The sequence below is a fragment of the Dromiciops gliroides genome, chromosome 1 (assembly GCF_019393635.1).
Source record: "Dromiciops gliroides isolate mDroGli1 chromosome 1, mDroGli1.pri, whole genome shotgun sequence".
NCBI classification, from domain to species: Eukaryota; Metazoa; Chordata; class Mammalia; order Microbiotheria; family Microbiotheriidae; genus Dromiciops; species Dromiciops gliroides.
In genome coordinates this window covers 543,895,956-543,914,892 of record NC_057861.1, presented here as the reverse complement: position 1 = coordinate 543,914,892, position 18,937 = coordinate 543,895,956, and the positions used below count along the sequence as shown (strand labels likewise).

Below are 18,937 nucleotides of genomic sequence, written 5' to 3'. Positions count from 1 at the left end.
CCAAGTATCCAAACAGGTCTTTGAAAGGAAAATGTCCCACTGCACCTGAAACAGTAGAAATTCTGGTCTTCTGTATGAAAAGATGAAGCAGAAGGACCAGGGCAAATGAAAAAACTTTAGTTTCCTGGAGCTTCTGCAGGTTTCTGGGAGTAATTCAGAGGCCAGGTCAACATTGCTGGCTGCTTCCGGGGCTATACAGCTCCAGGTTTGGTTTAGTTATTGCTTTAAAAGTGGGCAAGACAACAGAACCTCTAGGCTATAAGTCAGCCTGGACCCATTGTCCAGAAAAGCAATAGAAATTAAATGGGAAGGAGGATATGGATAAATGAACCCAGCTGTTGGGTACACTTTCCAGATGCTTTCCAAAAGTGAAAGAGGAGAATGCATGTTCCTTCTATTTCTCCTCCCATCTTTTCAGCCAGGGCGATTTAGAATTTCTTCTCTAGGATATGACTTTCCTGATGCCCTCCTTGAGAAATCTCTGTTCAAGAGACCGTCTAATTTGAATCCTTGTAGATTCTTCTCCAAACATCCTTCTTCCCTTCCCAAGAAGAGAAAGGTCTTTGGGAAACCCCACTAGCATCTCTTCCACTTAGGAGTTGACTTCATATTATTCAGCTGGCAAGAGAAATTCTATCTCCCTTCCTACCCTGTAGTCAGATGGGGTCTGGATATTAAAGTACAAGTTTCAGGTACCCTGTAACCTGTGAACCCCCAGAGCTACCCATCTTTCTACAGCCTACAGTTAGTGCCTATGTCGCCGAGACCTGTGGGGGCTGTGATCTGAAGATTCATGTCTGCCTGTTCCACATCAACGAGCTAGACATGGATGGCACAGTCCCTGCCCGCTATGCCAACAGGACTGACACAGCCTCTGCTTACAAGGAGGTCACTCGTGCTTCTAATGGGAGATTCCACTGGTTTGGTGACACAGGTTAGTGATGGTCTTGGCTGCTTTCTCCTTTTGAGAGGTAGCAATTCCCTCCTTTTTATACTGATTCATAATTAGGCTATAACCTGTGCCTTGTTGTTGTAGTTGTTTGTCTTTAATTCTCAAAGAGAACCATGACATCAGGGTGATGTCATGATTTGCACTGACTTGGATTTAAGTGAGGGAGGGCTGTTCAGTGTCACCAACCTCACTCTCTCCTCCAGAGCCATCTGGGTCCAGGGGCAAAATATACATCAGGAAGACTGGAGATGGCCCTGGATGTTTTAAGACAATTGGGGTTAAGTGACTCGCCTATGGTCACATAGCTAGTAAGTGTCTGAGGTGAGATTTTATTTTATTTTTATTTTTTATTTTATTTTTTTGCAGGACAATGAGGGTTAAGTGACTTGCCCGGGGTCTCTCAGCTAGTAAGTGTCAAGTGTCTGAGGCCGGATTTGAACTCAGGTCCTTCTGAATCCAGGGCTGGTACTCTATTCACCGTGCCACCTAGCTGCCCTAAAAGAAGGGGTATTCTTTCTTTTTTGCGGGGCAATGGGGGTTAAGTGACTTGCCCAGGGTCACCCAGCTAGTAAGTATCAAGTGTCTGAGGCCAGATTTGAACTCAGGGCCTCCTAAATCCAGGGCCAGTGCTTTATCCACTATGCCACCAAGCTGCCCCATAACCTGTACCTTGCCAGAGTGGTGGCTTAGTTCCAGAATGATGATGCATCACAACTGTACCTGTGAGCAAGACACCTCTCTTTAAAAAATAAAAAACAAAAACTTAGCATCATTATCTACTAGAACTATTTGAAGTACTCCCATGGTCATGTGCTTCTTGCACACATGTCCCACAAGCCTTGTAAAGTTGGGATCTTTTAGCTTTGGCAATAATGCATCATGGCAGACAATCCAACAACTCATACTCTTGCAACTGAGACTGAAAACAGGAATGTAAGTTTCTTGGGCATACAAAATTATAACATACCCTGATTGTATTAAAGGAAGGTTTAACTCAAATATACAAATTGTCATTCATCATCAAAACAGGAATTGACTCAACCAGATAAACCACTTTGCAAGTACTTAATTTTAATTTTTAAATTTTTTTTTTTTAGTGAGGCAATTGGGGTTAAGTGACTTGCCCAGGGTCACACAGCTAGTAAGTGTTAAGTGTCTGAGGCTGGATTTGAACTCAGGTACTCCCGACTCCAAGGCCAGTGCTCTATCCACTGCGCCACCTAGCTGCCCCACAAGTACTTAATTTTAACAATTTATAAGAGTAACGCACATCTAGTAGAACAGATACATAGCACAGAAATGTAACACTCATTTCCATTCAGGCAAGGTAGCCCCTAGGCTGCATGCTGCATTTATGCCCAGCAACCTCTCGACCAATCAGGAGACATATCAACCTTCACTTTATGAAGTTTGCAGCTCAGAACTGCCACTCTTCAACCTTAACCAGCAGGAAGGTGTTACAGAAAAAAAGATGAACAGTGTTAAGGTTAATGAGAGGGAGATAACATATACATATAGCAGAGAGAAAACCGAGGAATAGAAATGGAGGCATCAATTTGCAAGGAAAATTCTACCAGGGAGCCCAGAAAAGACAGAGCAGAAAAGATAATTTTCCTAAGTTCCCTTTGGACCATTACTATTGGGGTGTGTCAAAACACCTCATTAAACAGAAAGAATGAGTCTCTGAAGCTCACAACCTTCAGAAGGAGAGACAGACCGACAGACACTCTCATAGATTACCTTCTGCCAAATTCCGACTGAACTTGCAGTTTTTCTGGGTCTAGTTTCTCTTCATCATATTCTGATCCTAGGTAGAATATGATTCCAGAATTGTCAGTTTATGCAAAATGCCCTCATGATGTGTCCAAGAGACAAAGTAGGCATCAGGTCTATGATCAGCCAGATAGGAGTGTTCCCTTTTAAAGGAGGAAAAAGAACAAACGAGCTTTTTAGAGAAGTCTTGCCATTGCTTTCGGAAATCCTCTTCTCTAATCCTTCCCCCCATCCTAAATCACCCATTTGGGTCCGGTTCAGTTCTTAGATCATTTTTTTATGGCTTCAGGATGTCTTTCACAAACACTCCTTTAAGAAACATACCAACAAGATGGCAGAGGAAAGGCAGTAAACGTTCAGACTTCCTGACACAATTACTCCAAAAAAAGAAACATACCAACACATCTAATATATCACAATAGATTTGTTCCTAAGACATTTTGTTTAAATAAAACTGGTGAATTCAGCACTGAAGGGGGAGTAATCTAATGGAAAGATCTTAGAACTGTGAGTCGGACTTTGCTACCATATAACCTTAAGCAAATTGATTAATCCGGCGTGTCTCAAATCTCTTCATGTACAAAATGGTCATTATCGTATCTACCCTACCCATATCAAAGGGGTTTGTTGGTATGAAATCACAGGTGTGAGGTGTAATTTGAAAAGGACATGCCCCATTTCAGATCTGGAAAAGACCTTGGAGATCATCTATGATCCTAAGGACCTAAATGTTTCATTTCATGAGTAAGGAAGCTGAGACTCTGAGAGCATAAGCAACTGGTCTAGGATCAGGACCTGCAGCTAGAATCTAGATCTGCTAATAATAATAGTTAGCAGGGGGTGCAGCTAGGTGGTACAGTGGATAAAGCACCGGCCCTGGATTTAGGAGTACCTGAGTTCAAATCTGGCCTCAGACACTTGACATTTACTAGCTGAGTGACCCTGGGCAAGTCACTTAACCCCAATTGCCTTGCCAAAAAACTCCCACAAAAAAAAAATAATAATAGTTAGCCTTTGTATAGCATCTACTATGTGCCAGGCACTGTGTTAAGCACTTTAAAAATATTACTTCATTTGATCAGCACAATAACCCTGCAAGCTAGGTGCTGTTATTATCCCCATTTTATAGCTGAGGAAACTGAGGTGGACAGACTTGCCCAAGGTCACACAATTAGGAAGTATCTGAGAGGGGATCTGAATTCAGGTCTTTCTGAGTTCTGGCCCAATGTTCTTTCCACTGAGCCACCCAGCTGTCTCCTATGCTCTTTCCATCCCTATACTGTAAGTCAATGGAAGACATTATTATTAATGTATTTTAATCATTATATCAATAATAATGTAAATATAATAGGATAGGGACTAGATTTGTGATTTTATTATTAGTATAGGTCAGCATCTTCTCTGCAAACTTATGACCTTTGTCATTCTTTTTACGTGTATTTCTGGGCCATCTAGTGCCTAGCACATAGTAGGCATTTAATAAATACTTACTGATGAATTAATAAACTTGCCTAAAGCAGAGAACAAAGTGACTTACCCACAGTCATGCTTCCATTATTTGTCACAGGTGAAACTTGAACTCAGGCATCCTTGCTTTGACACTGCCTTATAATCCTGATAATAATTAGAAAGGAAATTTGTCAAATAAAGGAATCTGAGGTGAATCATCTTAAAAAGCAGATAATTCGTCACACCTAACATTTTGTTTAAATCTGGATTGGCATATATTGGGTTCCCTTTAAGGCAGCGTCCAATTCACCAAGAGGACTCAAGGTTGGTTTTAGGATTTAGAAGTGGAATCAAGGCTTTGCTCTTAGTAAGGGTCACTAAGGTCTGGTGGGGAGAGCCTGAAATGGGGAGCCAGGACGTGTAGGTAATTTACCCCTTTCCTCCAAGCTACCAAAGAAAGCAGCTGTTAAGATGGTTCATCTAAGTTCCAATGGGTCCCTGCAGAACACCATCGTCTGTTGTTTTAATTAACTCCTCTGGCTTACAGTTCTTGATTAAAAACAATTTCCCCACAATCACTGTGTTTGGCTTCCAGGCATCTTTGAGAGTGATGATATCAGTACTATCGCCTTGGAGATGGAAAAGGCCATCAACTACTCCCAAAAGGTGCCTTCCTCGCAACAATTACCTAATTACCTTCCCTCAGGATAGAGATATTTCCTACTCTTTCCCCCTCTACTCTACCCCTACTCAAACACAGGGGCTCCCAGTGTGCCAAATCAATGAGAGTTTCTCTCTTTAAAACCCAGGTCTTGGGGCAGCTAGGTGGCGAAGTGGATAGAGCACTGGCCCTGGAGTCAGGAGTACCTGAGTTCAAATCCGACCTCGGAAACTTAACACTTACCAGCTGTGTGACCCTGGGCAAGTCACTTAACCCCAATTGCCTCACTAAAAAAAAAGGGGGGGCAGCTAGGTGGTGCAGTGGATACAGCACCAGTCCTGGATTTAGGAGGACCTGAGTTCAAATCCAACCTCAGACACTTGACACTAGCTGTGTGACTCTGGGCAAGTCATTTAACCCTCCATTGCCCCACCAAAAATAAATAAATAAAACCCAGGTCTTGGAATTATTTCAGAGTAAAGAGGGTAGGGATAAATTTATGACTGCCAGAACAAAATTAAAGGGGAACTTGGGCCTCCCTCCCTCCTTTCCTTCCTTCCTTCCTTCCTTCCTTCCTTCCTTCCTTCCTTCCTTCCTTCCTTCCTTCCTTCCTTCCTTCCTTCCTTCCTTCCTTCCTTCTTTCCCTGTCTCTATACCTATGCTGTTCCCCCATGCCTAGACTGTCTTACACCTTGCACTATTCCTCCTCTATCTAAAAGTATATTTATTCTTTGTGACAGGCTCACCAAAACTGTGACGGGTAAAACTAAATGTGTGTGGTTAGCCTATCTGTCCCCTTGTGGGGAAAGCTAACTAGGACAACAGTTTAACAGTTTAGGTATTAAACATTTGTTTAAATATATTAGAGGTTAACAAAGAGAGAACAAGTGTCTCTGAAAGAATAGGAAAAACCTAACTCCTCGAGGAGAAATCAGCTGCCAACCCCAGGAGGTTCCAACTGACAAAACCAACTGCCTCACACACACTGCTTCAAACTGATTGGTTGAGGGTGGTCACATGTTGATGTGAGGTAACTTTGTGCCATTGAACCTTAGAAAGGTCAACCCATGCTCTCACAGCAGGGGACCTCTGGTAATAATAATAGTCTCACACTTTTAAGGCCTAAATCTAATTCAGCCCCCTTTCATTAAGCTTTCCCTGAGTCCCCTCCCTACCCAATACCCCAACCATTCTGCCAGAAGTGTTCTCTTCTTCCTTCACACTCCTATAGTACTTATTATCTATACTATTCATTTGGCACATATGTTACTTTATATTGTAATTATTTATATATAGGGCCCAGAGACTGTCTAATTCATCTTTTTAATCCCCCTACAATATAAGCAAGCACAATGTTTCACACACAACTGAAGTGCCCAGTAAATTTTGAACAAATAAGTGACTCTCAGGGCCCTCTCCCAGGCACCCAGCTTCCTCAGTTTTCCCTGGCACCTCCTTTTCCAAGTGGTGCCCTCCCAGTAGCAGAACATTCTCTAAAGGCCTTTTCTATACCTCATTAAAACATACCCACCTCATCTATTTCTCTTTGTCTCACTATCTTCAGTTTGTTTGGGGCAAACTGCCTCAGTTTACCCAAATAACTCGAGGAGACCACCAAGTCAAGCAGAGACAGATTTATTATATTTCTGCAGGAATGGGCAAACTCAATGACTAAGTCGCAATAGCTAATACATGCCTTGACCTTTTATAGGAATGTTGGTCAGGGGGGAGGTCCCCACGCACACTAGGGTGAGCTCACAATCTAACATCCAATCCTGTCTCACTCAGGGTGCGTGTTTAGCTCGTGATCAATGTATGGAGACATGCATACATGTTCTAGGAACAAGGGGGAAAAAGGGAGGAGGAACAAGGTCAAACCAAAGGAAGAGGGAACAGGGGGAGTGACAGTCAGATGTTTCAGATCTCACAGTTCCCACTGACTCCCCTCTCCCAGTCCCTATCTCTAAAGATATTCAACTTGAATAACAGGAAGAGTCACTCAGGTGTTTCAGCATTGTTTTGTAGTCGTGTTAATTTTAGAAGGATGACAGGGTTAAAATTTATCTTCGGCTATGTTGGGAAATCAAAGAAATAGAATAAAGAATAAAAGAATAATCCATGTTGGGACCCTAGGGTCAAGGAGATTCTGCTCTGAGAAAAAGAGACATGTCACTTAACATCTGGTCTCAACTTAATTGCCGCATCCTGTGCTGAGCCTTGTCCTTTCTTCTTGAGTCCTGAGTATTGAATTGGTGGGCAAACTCCCCGACCCACTCAACAGGGACTGGGGTTCTGACACATGATGGATTCCAGATAAAACTAATATGTAGATGACAAGTGGGGAGACTGAGCAGAAGTAAAAATACCGTTAATTGGCAATAAAACTTAAAGGAGACAGTGAGAATTTGACAAGCAATAAACTTTTAAACTAACTATACTGGGACGGGGCTGGGTATCTTCCAGACCCCATCCTCAGAGTTTAATCTGACTCAAATCCATAATCATCTCATACAAGTTCCTTTGATTTAACTGGATCTGATAAATGAATTTATGTCATCACTCTTGGGTGACATTGACACCCTATCACATTAGTCAATCTAGGTCTCATACTTGTGTTTTAATGGGGTCCTTCAATATTTGACCTAGGAAGAATTTCAGGCCATTGGAGGAGGATGCTCTAGAGTAAATGAACCTTTGGGAAAAAAAAAAAAAAAACAACAAACAAACTTCCAATCTGACCACAAAGACAACTTACTTTGTCAATAGGTTTAGGGAAGTTATAGAAGCCAAGGTTGCTATCTATGCTCCACTTGGAAAAAACAATGCTGCTGTGATTAATACTAAGCAGTGACCACAAGGCAGTTCAAGATTTCTAAAGGGAGGGCCTAGGGGCCCCACTTTCAATAAGTTCCAAAAGGCCCCATTACTTTTGGGGGGGCAGGGTAATGAGGGTTAAGTGACTTGCCCAGGGTCACACAGCTAGTAAGTGTCAAGTGTCTGAGGCTGGATTTGAACTCAGGTCCTCCTGAATCCAGGGTCGGTGCTTTACCCACTGCACCACCTAGCTACCCACCCCATTGCTTTCAATAAGGCCTGTAGGGCCTGTCATTCTAAAGGTCCAATGCATGTAGTTCCAACCCAGCCTCCTCTCCCCATGAATTCAATATGTCCTTGATATTTAAGACTACTGGGTGGTACTAACACTACACTTCACCCTTTCAGTGTGCTTTGCTGGTAGCATCCCTCAAAAACCAATCTGGAAGCCTGGCTGAAAGTCCACCGGTCCCCAAAGAAGAGCCAAAGGTGTCCAAGGAAAAAATTAAGCCTCGGAAACTTTGCTGCCCTAAGCCCACCACACTCTCAATGGCCAGAATGGTTTGACTCCCCTTTATTAAGAACAATAATTTGTTGTTGTTAAATTGTTTTTCAGTCATGTCCAACTCTTCATGGTCCCATTTGGGGTTTTCTTGGCAAAGATACTAGATTGGTCTGCCATTTTCTTCTCCAGTTTATTTTACAGATGAGGAAACTGAGGCAAACAGGCTTAAGTGAATTGCCCAGGGTCACACTAGGAATTGTCTGAGGTCAGATTTGAACTCAGGAAGATGAGTCATACCTATTTATTTTACTTTGTCTATTGATCATCTGAGGATTTTGAAAAAGCTATGGCCAAGGACACAGTCCAGGGCCCCAGGATAAAGAATGGAAGTTTGGCAACCAGGAAATAAGACCCAATGCTTCCATTTGGCTAAGGGCTAGAACCCATAACAGCTCAAGTTAAGGAGAGGGGAATGAGTAGAAGCACCCTCCCTACTGCTCCCAGGGAAGTAGAATTTCTGAGGAGATTGCTTGTCAGCTCAGGCTATTTGGTGGGTAGATTGGGTCTGAAAAAGATACCAAAACTAATCTGAACCAGGTTCAGTTTGGTTGGCCTGGACTGGCTTTGGAGTACAAGTGCTAGGGGAATGGAGCTGGCACTTAGGATGGGCACCATTGTATTTAGTATAGTGGAGCAGTGGAAACTCGGTCTTAGAAATATCCAGGGACCAGAAGGAGCTGGGAGAGACTGGGAAACTATAGCTGAACTTGTTAGCACTAGAAAGAGAAGGAAGGGGAAGGGAGAAGAAGCAAATGGTTTATTCTTCATCTAAGCCAAATCCACATAAAGTCACTTTCTCATCTTGGCCATTAGAAGAGTAGCTTATTCATAGGTATCAAGTTTGTTTATGTGTATTTGTGTACTTTGTGTGACCAAACACATCTGAGTCCCCAAGGGGGGGGCCTGAACCTTCTAGAAATCCCTAGAGCTGACAGCCTGTAACAGAGCTTGTTGCCCCTCTTTGCTTAACAATGATATTAATGTTCTAACACGGCAGTTTTCCTTAACAAGGCATCTGTCCCTAAAAAAAAAATAGCTAACAGTCAGCACTCAACTCCATCTGCAAAGAAGTCATCATTCAGGAGTTTCATTTAGGCTTCCAGGGTGCTTCATCCTTTCCTGCCCTGCCCTCCAAACACTTGTCCATGGTTAAAAACAACAACAAACAAACAAAAAACTCACAATCCCAGGACCTTCCTTTTATCACCTGGTCCAATACTTACTAAGCCAAAGTCTTGGGGAGGCGGTCCTGTGGACTGTCAATGCCTGTAACCAACTTTTGTAGACTTAGGGCTTAAATGGGCTAGGCTCTCCCTTAAGAGTTACCTTTTTCATGTGGGTACACAGAGAAAGGAGCTGCTCACCTGGCATGTTGGAGAGGACTGAAAGTGTTGTTGTTTAGCTGAATGATTACTGCCTTCTCATAACATTTAGTAACAAAAGAACTTTCAGCTTGACAAAGGGTAGAGTTGAAAAAGTGTGTGTGTGTATTTTTATAGATGTATGTACATATGTATATACACACATATATGTATATATGTATGTATTCACGATACGCATATACATATATCTCTACTCTCTCTCTCTCTCTCTCTCTCTCTCTCTCTCTCTCTCTCTCTCTCTCTCTCTCTCCTTAGTCAAACTAATGGGAAACCCAGAAAATTCTACTCAGTAGGAAAGGTAGAAATAGGTGACTTCAGGTGACTATTTAGTAATTCTCCGTTAGGTCTTTTTACCAAACTCCCTGCCTTCATGAACCCATTGTTGTAGTGTGGTAAGGGCCTTGAAGTCCTACGAAATCTAACAAAGCTTCCTACAAGAGGTTTGTCCTCAGATCTCTCTTGCTACTTTTCCCACCCTTCTCCCTGGGCCCATCTCTCAAGATCTACCTTGCACAGGTTTTATATATACAGTAATAGGTTGAGGAAAAGGCTCTCAGGAGCTGAGATATTATTGGGATGAAGACAGCAGAAAGACCAAGACATCTTTTCCAGCTAGCCTGTTGGTTTGTTTGGGTTTTATTAGAACAATAAAAGTGATCCTGACAAAGATAAGATTGTCTCCACAAAGAATTTGACCTGGCACTCAAACACCAGCAAACCAGCCATCCCATCGGGTAAGAGAAGGCACAGGCTCTGGCATGTTTGGGGGGGGGTGGAGGAGGAATAAAGAAAAAGTATTTATATGGGGACCACTTCTGTCAGTCAACAACATGATCCAAAATCCAAATTAGTCACAATAAACAATCAATCAGAGCATATGACCCAGATCAGCTACTCATAGAAGAACCTAAATTTGCCAGAAAATCAGGGGACTCCCATGGCACACTTCAAAAAAATCAATGCAGATCTAATGAGTATGTCACAGTGAATAGAAGGGGACCTCTTACTTACCTGGGGATCTCAAAGTCATACTAGAGTTTCATGGCTTGTAGTGACCAAGAACCCAGTCTTCTAGTTTAGAATGTAGCCTGGGATTTAAGAAGTAGGAGTTAAGCTTGAAAACAACATGGCACCAATTATCGTGGCTTCCCCTTTCTGAAATGGCCAAACATTCTATTTTTCTAGGCCAGCCAGTGAAAGATTGTGGTCCAAACAAGGGAAAGAAGAAGATCAAACCAGCAAAGAAAGCACCGACCACATCTTTTTTACTTGTTATTGACCAAGGAAAAGATTCAGGTAAGCAAGTAGCCTAGACTCCAACTCTGGGCCCCTAAGTAAGACTATCTGAAAGGGCCTCTTCTGCTTGGTAGTTGTAAAAGAAATATCTCTCTAGCAGGGGTGGGGGTGAGGGGGGAGGGATGTCCTTTCTTTCCCAGGAGCCTGCATAGCAGTATTTCTAGAGTAAATATTTCCTTGGTTGGATATATACTAACTTACTCATGGGATGGGCTTTCAAAGACTATACTCTGAGGAGGAAAAGGCATCCAAAAGAGACAAAAACGTGTATTTGTATTAAGGGGGAAATAAAGAGAGGCATCTAGGTAGCAGAGGATAGAGCACCAATCCTGGAGTCGGGAATACCTGAGTTCAAATTTGTCCTTATATACTTACTATCTATGTGACCCTGGGCAAGTCACTTAACCCCTTTTGCCTCAGTTTCCTCATCTGTAAAATGAGCTGGAGAAGGAAATGGCAAACCACTCGAGTATCTTTGCCAAGAAAATCCCAGATTGGATCACGAAGAATCTGACAGGACTGAAGTGACTGAACAGCAATATCACCTTTATTCTGAAAAAAAATTAAAAAAGAAGAAACTCTCCAAAATTCAACTGCCTTAACTCTGATATGTCAGGAAAAGGTCCCCTTACCATATAACTAATTGGTGAGAGTAGAAACAGTTAATTCTGGGAACATGGTCTATGCTATTGTAAAATGGTGTCAATCAAGTTAAATGATTTACTTAACAGTAGAGCAGCAAAATCACAAACTGATTCATGTCCACATGATCTCCATTGCTTGGCTTGAATTTCTACTATTTGTGGGTGATGCCTAACCATCATATAAAGGATAGAACATGGGACTTGGAGTTGGGAAGACCTGAGTTTAAATCCTACCTCCAATACTTTTCTAGTTGTGTGACCTTGAGCAAATCACTTAAACTTTCTCAGCCTTAGTTTCCTCATCCATAAAATAGGGATAATAATAGCACCTATATCCCAGGATTATGGTAAAGATGAGATAACATATGGAAATCCTTTTGCAAACTTTAAAAAGCTGTATAAATGCTAAATTAATCCTTTTAAAAATAATAATAAACTTTGCATATTAAAACAAAATTGAGGGGCAGCTAGATGGTGCAATGGATAGAGCACTGGCCTTGGAGTCAGGAGTACCTGAGTTCAAATCCAGCCTCAGACACTTAACACTTACTAGCTGTGTGACCCTGGGCAAGTCACTTAACCCCAATTGCCTCACTTAAAAAAACAAAACAAAACAAAAACAAAATTGAGGCTAGGCATAGTAGGCATGCCCATAGTACTTGCTACTTGGGCAGGGCAAGGGCAGGGGGGTGTTGAAGTTGGTGCCTTGTTTGAGTTCAGGACTGCTGAGAGACAGTAGGGCTAAAAGCCTATAGTGTGTCACACTAATTTAGAAAGAAGAGTTAAGCTAGAGGAAGACAACATGGTACTAACCAGCATGGCTTTCCCAATCTAAAATAGCCAAATGTTCTCCTTTTCTAGCTCAGCCAATGAAATGTTAAGGTCCAAATAAGGGAAAGAAGATTAAACCACCAAAGAAAGGGGCAACCACAAATTTTCCTTATTTTTTGTTAACAAAGGGAAAGGTTAACCAGTTCTGTAAACCCCCAGGTGTGGAAGCCCACCGGGCTGCTTAAATAAGACTCGATCAACCAAGGTCAGAATATGGAGCAATTAAAGTTCACATGCTGATTAGTATTGGGATCAGCACATGAGGGGCAGCTAGGTGGCGCAGTGGATAGAGCACCAGCCCTGGAGTCAGGAGGACCTGAGTTCAAATACAGCCTCAGACACTTGACACTTACTAGCTGTGTGACCTTAGGCAAGTCACTTAACCCCAATTGCCTCACCAAAAACAAAAACTAAAAAAAAAAAAGGGGAAAGGGGATCAGCACATGAGTGGCTACTGCATTTCCAGCCTGGCATGAGATAAGAAGACTCAGTCTCCCTAAAACAAAAACAAAACAAATTGAGTGATATTGAGAATTGGTACCAAGGAGGGGTCATACTTAATGTAAATGTCTTTCTTCTAGATGCAGCACCACTCAAGAAAAATCCACCGATAAAGGCTGCAAAAAAACCTGTTCCTTCCCTTGAGTTTCCCAAAAAAGATGACATTTCCTCAACTGAAGAGGTATTTAAGTTGTCCATACAAATAAATGTGTCCTGAATAATGGTTCAGAACATGGCAGCTAGGTGGTACAGTGGATAGAGTGCTGGGCCTGGAGTAAAGAACACCTGAGTTCAAATCTGGCTTCATACATTTATTGCCCAGTGACCCTGAGGAAGTCACTTCACACTGTTTACCTTAGTTTCCTCATCTGTAAAATGAGCTGGAGAAGGAAATGGAAAATTACTCCATTATCTTTGCCCCCCCCCCAAAAAAAACAAAAACCCAAATAGTGTCATGAAGAGTTGGACATGACTGAACAACAACAAAGAATAATGGTTCCTCTCAATTAGATCAGTTCTCCTAATCTTTTTGAGCATAAGGAACCTTTTAAAAAAACATCTAATAAAATGTTGAGGACTTTCTTATGATACTGTGGTAATTATTCTATTAGTGTCCATTGATTGACAAAACATGTGACAGTACAGGATTCCTTTTTGTCTTTGTTGCAGGACAATGAGGGTTAAGTGACTTGCCCAGGGTCATATAGCTAGTAAGTGCCAAGTGTCTGAGGCTGGATTTGAATTCAGGTCCTCCTGAATCCAAGGCCAGTGCTTTATCCACTGTGCCACCTAGCTGCCCCTAGGATTCTTTTAAATGAATTTGCACTTCTTTTATTACAGCAACATCTACATACCTTTGGGAGGGGGGGGAAGCATATCATAAGTGCAAGACATTAGTCCACAGAAACTGTATTTGCTTATTGATTATACTGTGTTCTGCTAACTATTTTATTGTAGCTAAATAAAAATCAAAGTGGTAAAGCTTGATATGGACGAGGATTTATAGAGCTTTGTCAAAAAAGGTCCACCAGGGGCCCACAGGCCACAGGTTAAGAGCTCATAAGCTCTATGAATGGGTTGACTCCTTTAATTTTTCTTTCAAATAACAAAAATCTATTTTCCTTCCCTCCCACCTCTCCCTTCCAGTGGGGGGAAAAAGATAGAAAGAAAAAAACCTTTGCAATAAATAAGGATAGTCAAGCAAAACAAATTCCTGCATTGGTCATGTCCAAAAAACATCTTGTGACTAAGTTAGACTGAGTCTCTCTGTTAGGAGATGATTGGTTATTATGTTGATCAGAGTTCTGAAATTTTTCAGAGTTGTTTATCTTTATAGCATTCTTGCTATACATTGTTCTCCTGGTCCTGCTTGCTTTGGTCTGCATCAGTTCTTACAAATCTCAAGCTTCTCTGAAGGTATTCCTTTTGTTATTTCTTTCAGTATTTCATTAAAGCAATTCGGAACTATGTCCAGAAATTTACCAAATTGTCTAGCTATCCTACTACTAGACCTCTACCCTCAAAGAAATCAAAGAAAACAAAGAAAAGGGTCTTCAAGTATAAAAATATTGCAGCTCTCATGGTAGCCAAAAATCGAAAACTAAGGGGGTGTCTTCCTATTGGGGAATGGCTAAACAAATCGAGGCATATGAATCTGATGGAATATTATTGTGCCATAAGAAATGACGAAATGCAATTTCCAAGAAAACTAAGAAGACCTCTAAATATCAACACAGAATGAAGTAAGCAGAATCAGGAAAACAATGATACAATAACACCACTCTAAAGACAAACAGCGATAACAATACCATAGGGGGAAAACACTTTCAAAGACCTGAGGACTCTGATTAATGCAATGGTAAAGCTGAAGTCCAAAAAAGTAAAGTTGAAACATGATATTCGCCACTTGGCCAAAATGTAATGAACTAAACAGAAAGAGATATACATTTTCAGATATGGCTAATGTGGAGATTTGTTTTGCTGTACTATGCAGCTATAAATTCAAGTCTTTATTTTTCAGGGCTTCTAAAATTTGTTCATAGTGGGGTGTAGAGGGAGAAACATAAATTAAAAGGCTTGTTCATTGAAAATTTTAAACAAAAAAGTACCATATTACATTATTTGTTCAACTGATCTCTAATTGATGAGCATGATAGGAGTTCCTAGTTCTTTGCCACTGCAAAAAATAAAAATAAATAAATTGTTGTAGATACCTTTATACATATTGAAGTTTTTCTTCTATTGTTAATCTCTTTGGGGTCTAGATACACAGTTTATAAGCTCTTCAAAGATGGGAACCTCATTCACTATTTCTTGGGCTTCTTTCCAGAAGCTATTCTAAAGCACTCAACCCACATACTACATTACACACTGTTCCATTCGAATTCCTTTTGAGCTAGACAAATAATGGCCAGGATATTCAATTCAATCCCACAAACATTTATTAGGAGTTTGCTATTTTCCAAGCATTGGCAATATAGGAGTGCAAAATGACATAGTCTTCTGTCCTCATGGAACTAATAAGGTTGATAAGACATAAACACCAATAAATACAGACCAGGAGGGTTATAAACTTGCTGTAAATACTACATTTAAGGTTTTCGTGGGGGAGGGAGTTATGATTCAGCCAATCAATCAAATATGTGATTCCTCAAATAATGTTGTATTCCTTTATTTAAAAGTGGTTGACAAGTTGCAGCCTGAAAAAACTGAAGCTAGAACTGCCCAGACTCTTGTTTAGTGCAAACTCTATTCATCAAAAGAAAATGGAAGATTCCTTACAGAAGCAAATTTCATCCAAAACCATCACCTACTTCTCAGTCACAGAAGTCAAGGTCAGTCCCGATTTTGAACCTTACCAAATCCTGTATGTCGCACTTTAGGCCAGCCTAGTAGGTTGTGGCGAGCTGCAGCATATTGCATGGGTAAGTAGCTCATCATTGCCAATTTGCCTGCTGCTAAGCTAGGCACTAAAACTCAGGTTACTTTAGGCATCTTAAATTAGGCTGTTCTTCTGAGTGTAGAAACATCTGTGTTCTGGTGCATGGGAGAAGGGTTATGATCATCCTCAGAAGCACTGAGGGACACACTCAAGAAAAATGGTTTACCCAAATGTTAATAATTTGCTGAATAAGCAAAGGACTGCTTAAAAAAAAAAGTGATGGAGGACAACTACATTGAAGTTGAAGTGTATCTTAAAAAATAATTTCTCCCACCTTAGCCCTTACAAGCCAATTATCAGCATCTGAGAGAACTACAATTCCGACTAAAGGCAGCAGTGTCAAAAGTAATAATTTGTAGTGCCTTAAGAATTACAAAGTTCTTTACTTATCTCATTTCATTAACTCAGACTGCCTTAGGAGGGGGTGCCATTCTTAGCCCCATTTTACAGAGGAGGAAACAGAAGCAGATGAAGGTTGAATGACTTGCCCAGGATCACTAAGTATCCAAGGCAAGATTTGAACCCAGGTTTTCCAGATTACAACTCCAGCCCTCTATCCACTATACTGCCTAGTTGTTCCAAGAATTTTTGGTAAGCTCCTATCCAATTTTAATCATCGAAGCGGAAATCATGCCTCCCTAACTGCTTGTGACCTGGTTTCCCATCAAACTTTTTTGTTTTAGAATTGAGATTTGTCTGTTTTGTTGTCATTTTCATTACAGTGATAGCATTTGCCATAAATCCTCACAGTATTATTCAAGAGTGTAAATTCCAGAAATATATAGGACTTAGTTTCAGAGCAAAAATATGCTCAATAGATGGTTGCAAAAGCATTAAACTCAAATAAAATAAAAATGGTTTAGAGGGATTGGTCTAGGGCAGGGGCAAGGGGAGGGAAGAGGTGAAAAGGAGAAGGTAGATAGGGTTAGAGTTGCCAAAAGAAAAGAGGTTCAATAATTATGGATTAGAGAAATGCAAATTAAAAGAACTCTGAGATACAACCTCACACCTATCAGATTGGCTAATATGACAAAAAAAAAAGGAAAATAATAAATGCTGGAGAAGATGTGGAAAAATTGGAACAAGGTTGCAATTATTGGTGGAGTTGTGAACTGATCCAACCATTCTGGAGAGCAATTTGGAACTATTCCCAAAGGGCACTTAAACTGTGCATACCCTTTGACTCAGTAATATCACTACTAGGTGTGTATCCCAAAGAGATCATAGAAAAGGGAAAAGGAGCCACATGTACAAAAATATTCCTAGCAGCTCTCTTTGTGGTGGCAAAGAACTGGAAACTGGGGGGATGCCCATCAAATGGGGAATGGCTAAGTTGTGGTATATGAATGTAATGGAATATTATTGTGCTATAAGAAATGATGAGCAGGCAGATTTCAGAAAAATCTGGGAAGACTTAAATGGACTAATGATGAGTGAAGTGAGGAGAACCAGAACATTGTACATAATAACAGCAACACTGTGTGATAATCAGCTGTGATAGATTTTACTTTTTTTTTTCCAAAGGACTCATGATGGAAATGCTTTCCACATCCAGAAAAAGAACTGTAGAATCTGAATGCAGATTGAACCATACTATTTTTACTTTTTCTTTTGTTTTTTTTTCTTTAGGTTTTTCCCTTTTGTTTTGATTCTTCTTTCACAACATGACTAATACGGAAATATGTTTAATGTGTGGGGAGGGAGGAGAGAAAGAAGGGAGGGGGAGAAATTTGGAACTCAAAATCTTATAGAAATGAATGTTGAAAACTATCCTTAAATGTAACTGGGGGAAAAAATAAAATACTATTAAGGGGGAAAAAAGAGTTCATTGAAGTATTTCTAAATATTTTTAAATTTTTAATGTTTTTAAAAGGCTTTAATATTTAAAATATTTCATTTAAATTAATAAATAATTACAGATAATTATATTATGTGACCAATTAAATTATAATAAATTAACATATGTTTTAAATATTCTAATATTTAAAACTATTTTTAAGTAGAAGAGAACAAAAGGAACACCAACGGGAATCACACACAAGAAGAATAACCGTATATAAGGATTCCTGTTGGCTCCATATTGACTTGGTTTTAAAATACAATATTATCTATATTTTATTGCATTTTTATTTATCCTGATAAATATTTCCCAATTACTTTTTCATTTGATTTGGCTGAGTGTTGTCAGCCACACTTACATTTGACATCTCTTGATCTAAGCAACTCTCTAGGACTATAAGTTTGAAAGACCAAGAAGTTCTCTACACCATTGAAATCACAAGTCCACTTCCTCTCCCTTAAGGAGTTGATGGGAATCAGAAGAAATATTTCTCCATTCCTCTTATGTGTTGTTCCTATCCTAGAGCATGATAAAACATCTGCAGTGCCAGGAAAAGGACTTAGAAGAGTATGTGGAACAGACAGAGAAGGCAACAAAGTGTTATATCAGACGGATTCGGTGGTTGCTGACAGGTAAATTTCTCAACCATGAAGGGTATTCAGGAAGCAGGGAAAATAGTATAGAGGCAGTCTGGTGCTTTCAAAGGCCGAATTTTGGGTCCAAGATCTTTTACAGCCTTCCCTTTCCCTGACTCAGCTCTCAAGCAGGGAGAACCATTAAATCAATCAATAAACATTAAGTGCTTACTATGTGCCAAATATCCTGATACAGGCCAGGAAAACAAAGATAAAGGGGAAACAGTCCCTGCCCTCAGAGTGCTTACTTTCTTTTTTTTTTTTTTTTTGTGAGGCAATTGGGGTTAAGTGACTTGCCCAGGGTCACACAGCTAATAAGTGTGTAAAGTGTCTGAGGCCGGATTTGAACTCAGGTCCTCCTGAATCCAGGGCCGGTGCTCTATCCACTGTGCCACCTAGCTGCCCCCCAGAGTGCTTACTTTCTAACAGACGAGACAACACAAAATTCATAAATATATATAGAGTATATGCAAAAGGAACTAGCCACTGGCAGGGGGGTGGAGGGGAGAGGTAGGAAACAGAGAGCATTATGTTTTTTTGTTTGTTTAGTTTTTTTAGTAAGGCAGTTGGGGTTAAGTGACTTGCCCAGGGTCACACAGCTAGTAAGTGTCAAGTGTCTGAGGCCGGATTTGAACTCAGGTACTTCTGAATCC

The 18,937-nt window shown here is 40.6% G+C and overlaps 1 protein-coding gene across 1 annotated transcript in view; it reads left to right on the top strand.

The window, feature by feature from the left end:
* Positions 1-18,937, top strand: part of VWA3A (von Willebrand factor A domain containing 3A) — a 79,202-nt gene that overhangs the window by 47,327 nt on the left and 12,938 nt on the right. The window contains 8 exon segments of the mRNA XM_043979249.1: positions 739-934; positions 4,770-4,840; positions 8,058-8,210; positions 10,240-10,330; positions 10,782-10,892; positions 12,949-13,049; positions 15,550-15,702; positions 18,173-18,281. Coding sequence (XP_043835184.1) covers positions 739-934; positions 4,770-4,840; positions 8,058-8,210; positions 10,240-10,330; positions 10,782-10,892; positions 12,949-13,049; positions 15,550-15,702; positions 18,173-18,281 — 985 coding nt within the window.